Here is a 12,838-nt window from a genome sequence, read left to right as displayed (position 1 = left end):
GGATCTACCGGTAGCCACCCACTTCAACTCTGCTTCCCATTTCCATTCAGATATGTCCATACATGGCCTCCTCTACTACCATGATGAGGCTAAACTCAGGTTGGAAGAGCAACACCTCATATACTGTCTAGGTAGCCTCCAGCCCCTTGGTATGAACATAGAATTCTCCAACTTCCGGTAATTCCCTCCCCCTCCCTTCCTCTATCTCTATTTCACTCTATCCCCTCCCCCAGCTCCCTCAATGTTCCGCCTCCTTCTACTACTACCCATTGTTTTCAGGGCTATGACGTCAATGCTTCCCCTCCCCCACCCCTTTGTCTTTCAAATTACTGGTCTTTCAACTGACGCTACAAGCATTCTTCAAATCCTTCCCCATCTTTCATTCTTCAGTCCTGACGAAGGGTTCCGGCCCAAAACGTCGACTCATTGTTTCTAACTGATGCTGCCCGACCTGCTGAGTTCATCCAGCGTACTGAAAGTGTTGCTTTGACCACAGCATCTGCAGGTTATTTTGCGTTTAAGATCCTAACAGTTCTTGACAGAGGAAATATGGGAGAAACCAAAAGCTACTGTTTAAGATGGAGGTGGGACAATTTTTCCCCCTCAGAGAATCTCTTCCTCAAAGGGCAATGGAAGAAGTCTTTGAATATCTTTAAGGCAAAGATAGATGGATAAGTACCTCATAAACAAACTTACCATGGATGGACAGAGTTGTGTATTTAAAGTTTCAGTAATATTTGAGTAATCTTGTGTGTATATATTTGTTTGAGCGATTTTTGGGTTAGCACATGTAGCAAATAACTTTAATAGAACTTCAGCCGCTAGCCTTCAGATCTGAAAATGGATTGTGGATTAAATATAAAATGCAGCTCTGAACAATAGGTACCTAAGGACCATGGACCAATTTAATTGGAAGAACAGACAATGTTGATTTAAATTTGGTGCTTGTGTGTATTTGGGTATCTGTAGTACGGATGATGCAAGGATCTATCTCTCTATCTCTCTCTCTCTCTCCCACTTCCTCCAAAGGCTGTCAGTTTCTTTGGGATATTTTGGGATATTTTGTCAAATAAAGAGACTACTTCACATCTTCCAGTACTTCATTCACTCTGGTAACTTCATTCATGGAACAACAATATTGTTTAAGTAATTCATTATGAGTTATATGTATGAATACATGAATTGCATACATCATCACACTATCACATGATACATGCTTGAAGTAAACTCAAAATTAGACCCGCTTTCCCGGACTCCCAATTCTTCCTTTGAACTCGTTTAATGTTTCAACGTTACAAAACATAACAAGCAGAAATGTAGAGTTGAGGTTACAAGCCACAATCTTATCAAATGACAAAGGATCTTGGAGGTCTGAGAGGCCAGCTCCTGCTTGTAATTCATACATTCATAAATATTTGTAAAATCTGTGGACAGTATCCGGTGAGCATTACAGTAAGAGCCAAAATAACTCAGGTACTTACACGGTGAAATTTTAGGTAGTAAAATGGGTTTAGCTACATCCTTCAGTGACTGAGTTAAGTAGATGTCCCGTTCCACTACAAAAGTACGATACAATGCAGGACTCTCTGCCTTCATCAGTTGGACAGTCTGATCGAAATCATGATTTTTCTTTATCTGCTGAACAACCTCTTTACTAAAAGACAAATTAATTGATACGTTTCATTAAACTTTATATTTATTGAGATACAGTGCAGATCTGGCCCTTCGATCTGCGCCACCCAGCAATCCCCTGATTTAACCCTAGCCTAATCACGGGACAGTTTATAATGTCCAATTAAGCTACCAACCGGTATGTCGTTGGAATATGGGAGGAAACCAGAGCGCCCAGAGGAAACCCATGTAGTCACAGGGAGAATGTAAAAACTCCCTACAGAGAGCGGCGAGAATTGAACACGGATCGCCTGCACTTTAAACCGTTGTGCTAACTGCTACACTACCATGCCACCCCACTTCACTAATTCATAATCAACCTTAGTGCAAGTTGTTAAAAAAAAATGCCAAGGATTTCTTGACGAGTCAGTCAGAATGGGGAAGTTCACACGGTTGTATGCTGCAGTTTGTACTTTTGGTACATACTCCATCAACAATCAAATAACTTAATAACTTTTTTCAGAACTTGAGCTGAAATTTTACTCCTGATTAGTGGAACCTTTGAAAGATGATGAAACAAAGTAATTGGGTAGGGAAGAAATGGGAGAACTAGGGTTTGGGAGCGAGTAGTGGGGAATTTGCCAGCCGTTTAAATGTATTGATCACATAAAGAGTGCAGCTATTTAGGAAGAAGAATATTTACACAGGAACTGAGGGTTATGTGATAAATGCAGACTTACTTACTTACAGCCTGTTACACTACTGGTGTTTAGGGCAGCAATGAAAGTTCGCCAGCTCTGTCTGTCCATACTGTCGTCCACAGAAACAGAGGGATTCTTCATTACTATTTCCACAAGAGTTTTGTTTTGGCAGTCAGGGTTGATAGCCCTGTGAACCTGGAGGACTGGTGGACCACTCAGTCTGGCCTCTACCCTTTGACCTGTTTGGCACGGGTGACACCCTGCAAGAGGCAAAGCACAAGGCCCTGACTCCAGCTAACACAGTTCCCCAGCTCATTGAGCATGGAGGCATGCGAGTCTCCAAACCCTCCAACAAGGTTGTGGTCTTCTTGGAAGAAATACATGCTTGGTGTTACTCAATTCCTAACAAGTTCAAAAACAGGTTTTTTTTTTGTTTCCCTTCAAAACTTTTACAAAGCATAGCAATTTCACAGCAGTGAAAGTCTTTGTATGAATGTTGTGTTTCTTCAGTGGCGTTGCCCAACAACAATGAACAATAAATAATGTTTTTAAAGACACAGCTAATATTTAATCAAACAGAATCATACTCATACCAAATAGCATTTGGCTGGGAAATGAAGTGAAGTCCAATTAGCGTTTTCACCAGATCCCAGGCGGAAATTGTAGCAGCAAATCTTTTCAAAGTGATCAGGAATGGACGGTCTCCAACATAGATTTGACAAAATGGGATCTTCTGAGCCTAATGGACGATATTTCCAACATATAATAGTATGGATTTGTCAATGTGGACCAGAGAGCAAGTTTGTAAATCAAGCAGGAGCAAACGATGTTAGGAATGGTGAGAGTGGAAGAGTACGGGATAGGTTGCAAAGAAGGACTGACAGGGCAGGGACTGGCATAGGTGCAGACACGCCCAGCCCTGAGACACCAGGCAAAGTCACTTGATTCCAAACAATTGGTTTATTGATCTTTACAAAATGTCTCTCTGGTGCTTCCCACTCCTTCCCTTCTCCCTTCCCCTTTTCCCAACCATGATTCCCCTCTCCCTGCCCCCTTCCAACTCTCAGTCCACAATAAAGACCCGTATCAGAAACAGGTATATCATCACTCACATATGTCATGAAATTTGTTTTTTTTGTGGCAGCAGTACAGTGCAATACATAAAATTAATACAGTACTGTGCAAAAGTCTTAGGCATCCCAGCCTGAGACATTTGCACAGTACTGTAGACAACGCTAAGATTAATTTGCAACACACACAGATTGCTGGAGGAACTCAGCAGGCCAGGCAGCATATATGGAAATGAATAAACGTTTCGGGCCGAGACTCTTTATCAGGACAAGTCAGAGTAAGAAGGTGGGGGGAAGGGAAGAAGTACAAGGTGGTAGGTGATAGGTGAAACCAGGAGAGGGGGACGGGTGATACGAAATTGATTGATGAAAGCGATGAAGGGCTGGAGAAAGAGAGTATCTGCTAGGAGAGGACAGACACCCATGGAAGAACAGGAAGGGGGAGGAGCACCAGAGGAAGGTGATGGGCAGGTAAGGAGATAAGGAGTGAAGGAGAGGAGGGTACGCAATTACCAGAAGATTAATTTTACTGTTTAGATCAACCTTTCTCAACCTTTTTGCCCTGGAGGAACCCTTGGAATAATTCTCCGACCTCAGGGAACCTCTGTGTAAAAATTATTATATCTACAGCTCCCAGTACGTTAGCGTGATCAGTAAGTTGTAGATATAATAATCCATAAAGAATTGTTAGTGCTGTAGAGAATAAACTTTTAGCCAAGCTTGCTTAAAAAAAAGGCAGTTAAACTTAGCTTACCTTTCCTGAAATTTCCTTTATTTCCCTCTAATAAATTTTGAAAACTCATACAGCAAGCGTAACAAACTTCTGCTAAATAAGTGGCTTAAGCCAAAATGGGATTTAATTTTTCTAAAGATAGGCTCGGTAGATTTAATTTAAATAAAGATTTTCTTTTTTTACAAGAGAAATGAAACCCTCATGGAGCCAACCATTGATGGGGCACCATCAGTACAGATGCCAACACAATTCCAAGACAGACCTTCTGTTTCCAGATATGAAGACAAAACACTAAATATATCTTAGCATTTGCTTGTGTCAGGCAGCTGTTTGCAACAGAAAAAAAGGTGCTTGAATTTCACCATCATTTATGAATCTTACAAACGTTACAATATGACATTGATTGGAGAAACCTGTTGACTCATCAACCTGGATAGAGAAGCTGTTGTTTTTCAGTTTATCACACAAAACCTCTTCAGCATCATGTGACATATCATCAATACGTTGACTTATCACACTGTTTGAGAGTGAAACCTTCTGAATTTCTCATGCTGCATCTTGTCCTAGTATTTTACCCACTTTAATTTTACGTACTGGCATTATAAAGTTCTCACCAATAGTGTGTCCTTTCCTCTTCTGGGTATTAAGTTCTGCTACTAAATAACCTGCTTCCTGATGTTTTTACTGACTGTGACTTTATTAACAAAAGCTTTACTCTGTTTGTAAACAGCGGTTTGAAGTAATCAGCACTTTTGGGCATCATATGGCTGTCATTTGTAGTTAAGAGTCTTTTCAATTTTGCTGGAGCCATTGCTGTATTAGCCAGACTAGGCACAATGGAAGAGGACAACTTGGATCAATGGGTTTTACATGGACTGGTTACAAAGGCAGAATTTTCCTGTGTCCGTTGTTGCACTGGTGCAGTGAAATGACTCGAAAGATTGTACTTCTTTATCATTAACCTTATCAGAGTTGCCCATAGGCCTAGAATCCTTTTCTTCCACGTCACACCTCCTCTTCAAAACTCGGCACATTGAACTGTCTTCAGAATGAATATTTCCCTCCAACACCGGCAGAGTTTCTTCGCTCCCATAAGTCAGTCGGCGGTGCGTAAGAGGAAGTTGGGGGAGGTAATTTGGGAGGGAGAGGCCTCAGCCAAATAAACACGGTCCTACTGAGCATTGCCATACGGAGCTGAGAGACCTCTAACGGGCTGCCCACTCACTGCCCACCACTGCGAGCGTTAGCATCGCGCCAAGCTCAAAAAGCGATATTTATTTTTGTAATCGACATCTCTTGTGGAACTTCCAGCGACCCTGGTTTAGATCGACACTGTTAAGGAGCTGTATATATTTAGTGTTAAGTTACTGCTTCTGAACCGCAGTGAGAGCTTGAGAGTTTTAGTTAACAGCCTTGATGGCCTAGAGTCTGTTTTTTCTGCATAGTTATTAAGTCAGTGAACTGTTCATCCACTTCAGAGTCCCTACCACTGCACTTGGGCTTTCACCACACATCCCTTATCCTTTGTAATTGGGATTTGTATACAGCAAGTCCTTCCATTTTATTTGAAATTAGCCTATCTAATATATTTGGGATGTTAGCAAATTGAAGACTGATGCGTATCTGCCATTTCTCAGTGTGCTGTTAATTCTCCAACGTCATTCTCTCAATTTACCCCACCACCCTCTTCTTATTTATATATCCATATAACTTGTATAGCTTGTACTGGGTACAGTCCTGTGGGTATTTCCAAATCGTTACTACAACTGAATTTCAAAAGGTAAAGACAGTGCATAGATTGTAAAAATAAAACCAAGACAGCAAGAAGTTTTGTTATCAAGCAATAGGGAAGGCAGCTTGCAAGTTATAAGTATACTGGAAGTACTTTGGAATATCTGAACTACGGAACAGCAGAGACAGAATCCTTACCTCTCTGTAAGCCTGCCTGAATTCTCCACCTGGTAAAATGCCCAGCTCTTTAGTTTGAATGGCTGAGATCTTCAGTAACAGAATTAACCACAGAGTAGGCCACACACCAAGCTGCAGGGGGGGAAAGATGGATGATTAGCTAGAGGCACAGTGTGCTTCCTTTTCCCCCGTTTCGATCAGACTTCTTTGTGTTTCTGATACATATTCTCGACATTCTTACTGCAGTATTTCATGTCCCTTCTCAGTTTTGACTGGCTAAAATGAAATATTATCATGAGTGCTATGCTTTTTCAAAGAGGACTTGAGAATTAGTATCAGATTTAATATCTCTAGCATATGCTGTGAAATTTGTTGTCATGTGGCAGCAGCAGTACTTCGCAATATATAATAATAAAAACTGTGAATTATAGTAAATATATATATAAGTTAAATTAAATAAATAGCGCAAAAAAAGTAGAGAGGTAGTGTTCATGGGTTCATTGTCCATTTAAAAATCTGATGGCAGATTAGGAAGAAGCTGTTCCTGAATCATTGAGTGTGTGGTCCTCAGGCAATGAGAAGAGGGCATGTCCTGGGTGATGGGGGTCCTTAATGATGGATGCCGCCTCTTTGAGGCATGGCTCCTTGAAGATGTCCTGGATGCTGGGTAGGCTGGTGTCCGTGGTGGAGCTGACTGAGTTTACAACTCTCTGCAGCTTATTTTGATCTTGGGCAGTGCTCCCCTCCCCACAAATACTAGATGGCAATGAAACCAGTTAGAATCCCCTCCACTGTGCATCTATAGAATTTCCTTTCAAGTATTTCCCTTGTCCAGCTGGTAATCTCTTGTTGTGACAAAGTTCTGAATGAAGAGTTTCAGAAGTCTGCTGGAAAGGATGCAAACAACGTGGCCTGTCAATGCAGATGACTGACTGTATTGAGAACATTAGTGATGGGGTGCTGAAGATGGATGTCCTATCTTTTGATGTACTGTAACTCAACGTAGAAGGGTTTTTAATTTGAAATAAAACTAGCATCCTCAGGCAATGATGACATTGACACATGGCTTTGACTTTTTTAATTATGTAGCCTACCTTTATTGCATTTCCTGACTACATTTCGGGTGCCATGGTAACGTAGCGGTTAGTGTCACGGTACCACAGCTCAGGAGTTCCGCAGTTCGGAGTTTAATTCCAGCACCATTCTGTAAGGAGTCTCTGTGCGTCCTCCCCGTTGAATATGTGGGTTTTCACCTGGTACTCTGGTTTCTCCCCACGGTCCAAAGGTTAATTAGTCATTGTCAATTGTCCCATGATTAGGTTAGTGTTAAGTCGAGGTTGTCGGGGGTTGCTGGGGTGGCTTGAAGTGGCCAGGAAAGCCTACTTTGCGCTGTATCACTACATCAATAAATAAGTCCCAAATGAGCCTGTTGATTAATTCTCACTTCTAACATTACCACATTTCTGGACAGCAAACAATGCTATATTTATACAACAGACTCATACTGAGGTTTAATATCACTATGTCATGCAAGTTGTTGCTCTGCAGCAGTACAGTGCAATACAGAACAAAACTTACTGTACGCTACAATAAGAAATACAATATATAAATAGAAATAAATAGCGCCAATAGTTGGGTGGAGTTCGCGGGTTCATGAACTGTTCACAAATCTGTTGGCGGAAGGAAAGAAGCTGGCTGAGTGTGTGCCCAACCAAAATCTGAAAAAAAAATAAAAGGACTGGAAAAAAATCTAAAAGTAGGGTGAGATTCACCATCCTTGACATCAAGGAAGCATTTTATCTTATGATGTTTCAAAATAATCTAGCAAAGATGAAACCATTGAAAATGAAGGGTGAAAATCCCCACTGTGGTCCTGTACATTGAGCACAAAGGGAGATGGCTAGTGTCTTCAGAGGTCTCCTTGATCTTTGATGACAAAGAATGCAAGAGTAGAACTCCTTACATAGGAATTGTTGCGTATATATGATGCTCTCTACCTATAAAGGAAGTTTGAGATGCAAACAGTGCAATCAATATAACAATTTGACTATAACTAAGAGTTTTGCACAGGACTGTAAATCTGAGGGATAAGACTGGTCCTCAGCTCAATATCTTATCCAAAACATAGCACTTAGAGCGGGACAATGTTTCTTCAGTACTTCATGTGATCACAAATAATGGTGATCAAGGGAGCAGGGTTTGAACCCACAAACTTTAGACATAGAGCTGATTGCATTGCTAATTTCATTTTCCGTGTCACTGGTAAATTGAGTGCAAAATAATAGAAACAAATTTGAATTTTGTATAAGGCAACAACAAATCATTAAAACATAATGGAAACAATAGTACCTGCTTCATTAATGCCTGTATTTTGTTTAAATCCAGCTTGTCTGCTTCTTCTATGACCCGCTTATCTAATGTTAGAAACGGCTCTCTCAGTTTACAAAGTTCTACCACCACAGCGTCAGGTTGCACCATCTGGATAACCTGGAAGAAGAACATTCATCGATGTCACTTTCCCTCTCTAGTAATCACAGTGTCACAGAGCATTTAAACAGATCTTCAGTGACCAACAAGCACCAATTTGCACTAATCGCATTTTATTCCTGCCACATTGGAGCCATGTGCTGTAGTCAGCATGGTTTCCTCAAGGGAAAGTCTTGCCTGGCAAATTTGTAGGGATTCTTTGAAGAAATAGCAAGCAAGATAGACAAAGAGAATTGGTGAATGTTGTGTACTTGGATTTTGAGAAGACCTTTGACAAGTTGCAGCACGTGAGGCTGCTTAACAAATTAAGAGCCTATGGTATTGCAAGAAAGGTACTAGCATAGATAGAGCATTAGCAGATTGGCAGTAGGCAAAGTGTAGGAATAAAGGGAGCCTTCTCTTGTTGGCTGCTGGTGACTAGTGGTGTTCCACAGGGTTCAGTGTTGTGACCGAGTCATTTTATGTTATATTTCAATGATTTGGATGATGGAATTGATGGCTTTGTGGCCAAGTTTGTGAACAATACAAAGATAGGTGGAGGGGCAGGTAGAGTTGAGGAAGCAGAGAGTCTTCAGAAGGATTCAGACAAAATAGGAAAATGAGCAAGGTGGTGGCAGATGGAATACAGTGTCGGGAAATGTATAGTCATGTACTTTGGTAGAAGAAATAAAAGCATAACCTATTTTCTGAATGGAGAGAAGATTCAAAAACTGAGGCGCAAAGGGATTTGGGAATCCTTGTGCAGGATTCCCCAAAGGTTAACCTGCAGGTTGAGTTAGTGGTCAGGAAGGTAAATGAAATGTTAGCATTCATTTTGAGAGGATTAGAATATGAAAGCGAAGATGCAATGTTAAGACTTTATAACGCACTTAGAGTATTGTGCGCAATTTTGGGCTCCTTATCTCAGAAGGAAAGTGTTGACGTTGTAGAGAAGGTTCACAAAAATGATTCCAGGATTGAAAGGCTTTATCATTTGATGGCTCTGGGCCTGTACTCACTGGAATTCAAAAGAACGAGGGGAATCTCATTGAAACTTATCGAACGTTGGAAGGCCTCAAAACAATGGATGTGGAGAGGATATTTCCAATGGTGGTAGAGCCTAGGTCCAAAGGGTACAGCCTCAGAATAGAGGAATGTCCATTTAGAACGGAGGTGAAGAGGAATTTCTTTAGTCAGAGTGTGGTGAATCTGGAATTCATTGCAATAGGTGGCTGAGGAGGCCGAGTTATCAGGTATATTTAAGGCAGAGGTTGAAAAATTCTTGATTAGACAGGGCATGAAGGGATATGGGGAGAAGGCAGGAGATTAGGGCTGAGGGGGAAATGGATCAGCCATGATGAAATGGTGGAGCAGACTTGATGAGCCAAAAGGCCTAATTCTGCTCCTGTATCATGTGGTCTTATATTTCTATCAACCCATCTACACATTGAGGGCAACTTACAGTGGTCAATTATCCTATGTGAGATGTGTGAACAACCAAAGCATTCAAGGGAAACCTACGCAGTTACAAACTAACATGTAATGTTATATTGTGCTTCTTAACTAGCTAAACTGAAATCTAATAGTCCTTGCTTAATCATGTGCCATACAATTCATCTAAACTTGGGCGCCATGGCAACATAGCGATTAACACAACACTTCAATTACTCGGGCGTCAGTTCAATCCCTGCTTCCTCTGTAAGGGATTTGTACATCCTCCTGTGGAATGTGTGAACTTCCTCTGGGTTTCATCCCACAGTCCAAAGACTTGTTAGGTTAATTGGTCATTGTAAACTGTTCCGTGATTAGGCTAGGGTTAAATAAGAAATTGAGGGATGGCATGCGTCGAAAGACCAGAAAGGCCTATTATACGCTGTATCTCAATTAATTAATTAATTAAGTTTTCCCGTAAAATTTCATTGCGATATTATGCTCTTACAGAATGTTTCCAACTGTAGTATTTCATACACATTTGTTATTGAGCTTGTCAGAAGGATACCTCTTGCTTTAATGGTGCGCCAAGGTAGACTGTTAGGATATTTAGATATTCCAGTATTAGATGACCATTGTACTGTATGCAGATAATAAATTATAGCACAGATATTTAGGAGAGGAAAGTGAAGATTGATTCAAAAGGAAGAGAATCTGGGGATCTAGTAATGGAAAATGAGAAAATAGCAGAAAACATAATCAGTCTTGATCATTACCAGGACGCAAGTAACTAACCAGAAACTGCTATAAATCAGAAACTGGAAGGGAAGGAGAAATACAGAAAAATTAGAATTACAGGGGAACTGGTGCTGAGTGAATTGTTGGAGCTGCAAACTAAGATACTCCAGGTGAAAGTTTTAAGATTACCAGAAGCTATTCGTCACATCAACGGCTATTGTGAAAATTCAAAGCAAAATTCAGTAACTACTCTGGAACATACATAAGTGTTACAGTTTCATTACTGTTTTCTCTGAATTAAGTAGATCATGGTCATAAAACATAACAGCAGCATTAGTCCACTCGGCCCATCAAATCAGTTCTATTAATCCATCAAGGCTGATTTATTATCCCTCTCAACCCCTTTCTCCTGCCTTCTCCTCATAACCTTGATATCCTTACTAACCAAGAACCTGTTAGCCTCTGCTTTAAAGATACTCAATGACTTGGCTTCCACGGTCATCTATGGCAATGAATTCCAAAGATTCACCACTTTGTGGCTAAAGAGGTTCCTCCTCATCTCTGTTCTTAAAGGATGTCCCTCTGTTCCAAGGCTGTGCCCTCAGGCCCTAGTCTCACCCACTATAGGAAGCATCCTCTCCACATCCACTCTGACTAGGTTTTTCAATATTTGATAGGCTTCAGTGAGATTCCCCCCTCATTCTTCTGAACTCAAGTAAGTACAGGTCCAGAGCCATCAAGCTGTCACCATATGTTAACCTTCACATTCCCGGAATCACTTTTGGGGACATCCACTGGACCACCTCCAATGCCAGCACATCTTTTCTTCAATAAGGGGCCCAAAACTAATCACAATACTTCAACTGCACTCCGACCAATGCCTTAAAAAGCCTCAACATTACATAATTGTACTTTAAAATAAGAGTTTTAATCTTAAAATAAGACTAAAACAAGAATTTTTAAAGTAAGAGTTTTAGTCTTAAAATAATGAGTTTTAAAATAATTATTTACATAGATTTCTTTGCATATCTAACATATTTTTATTTTACCTGTTGTACATCCATTATGCTCTTTCTACTGTAGTGGATTGTGCCAACCAGGTAGACCTTGCACCCATCTTCAGTGACAAGTTCAGTTACAGAGTCTGGTAAGTTTGAACACGCCTCTCTTTCCTTAATTTTCAAGTACCTCAGACTCCTGTAAACCTGGTTGTAAGCTGGAAGATAAATATATTGTTAGCCAGAAAGAACTACAATTTACAAATCAGTGGATGCAAATGAATCAAAGACAGTGGAAGCAGACAGACCAACTGTCTTTGTTCTTGCCATGAGGTCAAAGAAATGGAGGCTGCCATTTTGTGAAGCTGCTCTGCATCTTCCATTTAGTGAACTGGATTTGCTTGACAAAAACCAGTGTTTTAAAGTAGAAATAATGATGTTTCAGGTAATCTGCTGGACTAGAGATTATTTCCAAATAAGGAATTATTTGTGAGGTCTTCTTTAGTATGATATAGCATGCAGGATTGTGTATGGTAGGGTCTGTGTCTACCCTGAGTGATTCAATAGGTTTCAATATGTTTCAATAGGCATATTTAATGTCAGAGAAATGTATACAATATATACTCTGAAGTTCTTTTTCTTCAAGCTGGTTTCTGCTTTGATAACTGATTTAGAACAAAGCACCATAAATTACCAGTTTGTCATTTGCGAAAGAGGGCAATAAATGGATGCTGGCTTGGACCAAAGCCAATAAGAAGGTGTATCTGGTCAGTCAGATGACCCACAGCCAACGACACCAAAATGTGACATTTGAACTAGTAAGGAATGAATACAAAAGCAGAGGCTTCAAATTCAAAGTAGCAACAACTCTCCAGAGACCAAGTATCACACATGAGGTGTACCACATAGACACATTGAGATTAGATTGTGATCACAAGGTATTACCTTTTCTATTCTTTGACTGTTCCTGCAGGGTGTGGGAAACGTAGTAGGTCTGCACACAAGTATTTGGCTCTGTAAATTCATGTGCTTGTGAACTGAGCCAATAAATGTAATGGTCAGTAAATATAGATTCCCCCGTGCTTCTCTGATCATTATTACCAGGGTGTAAATCCTTGTAACAAAATTATAAATAACTCAAGAGTTTCCAATTTAGGGAGAGGTTTTGTGGATTCTGCTCTA

At 40.4% G+C, this 12,838-nt stretch overlaps 1 protein-coding gene across 3 annotated transcripts in view; it reads right to left on the bottom strand.

The window, feature by feature from the left end:
- Positions 1–12,838, bottom strand: part of LOC140186659 (traB domain-containing protein-like) — a 36,703-nt gene that overhangs the window by 12,062 nt on the left and 11,803 nt on the right. For all 3 annotated transcript variants that reach the window (XM_072241079.1, XM_072241077.1, XM_072241078.1), the window contains 5 exons: positions 11,708–11,874; positions 8,373–8,510; positions 6,045–6,155; positions 2,906–3,051; positions 1,482–1,654 (listed from right to left, as the gene is read on the bottom strand). In XM_072241079.1, coding sequence (XP_072097180.1) covers positions 1,482–1,654; positions 2,906–3,051; positions 6,045–6,155; positions 8,373–8,510; positions 11,708–11,874 — 735 coding nt within the window. The remainder of the gene's footprint in view (positions 1–1,481; positions 1,655–2,905; positions 3,052–6,044; positions 6,156–8,372; positions 8,511–11,707; positions 11,875–12,838) is intronic.

This window comes from Mobula birostris, chromosome 23, assembly GCF_030028105.1.
Source record: "Mobula birostris isolate sMobBir1 chromosome 23, sMobBir1.hap1, whole genome shotgun sequence".
NCBI classification, from domain to species: Eukaryota; Metazoa; Chordata; class Chondrichthyes; order Myliobatiformes; family Myliobatidae; genus Mobula; species Mobula birostris.
This window is presented reverse-complemented; position numbering and strand designations above follow the sequence as displayed.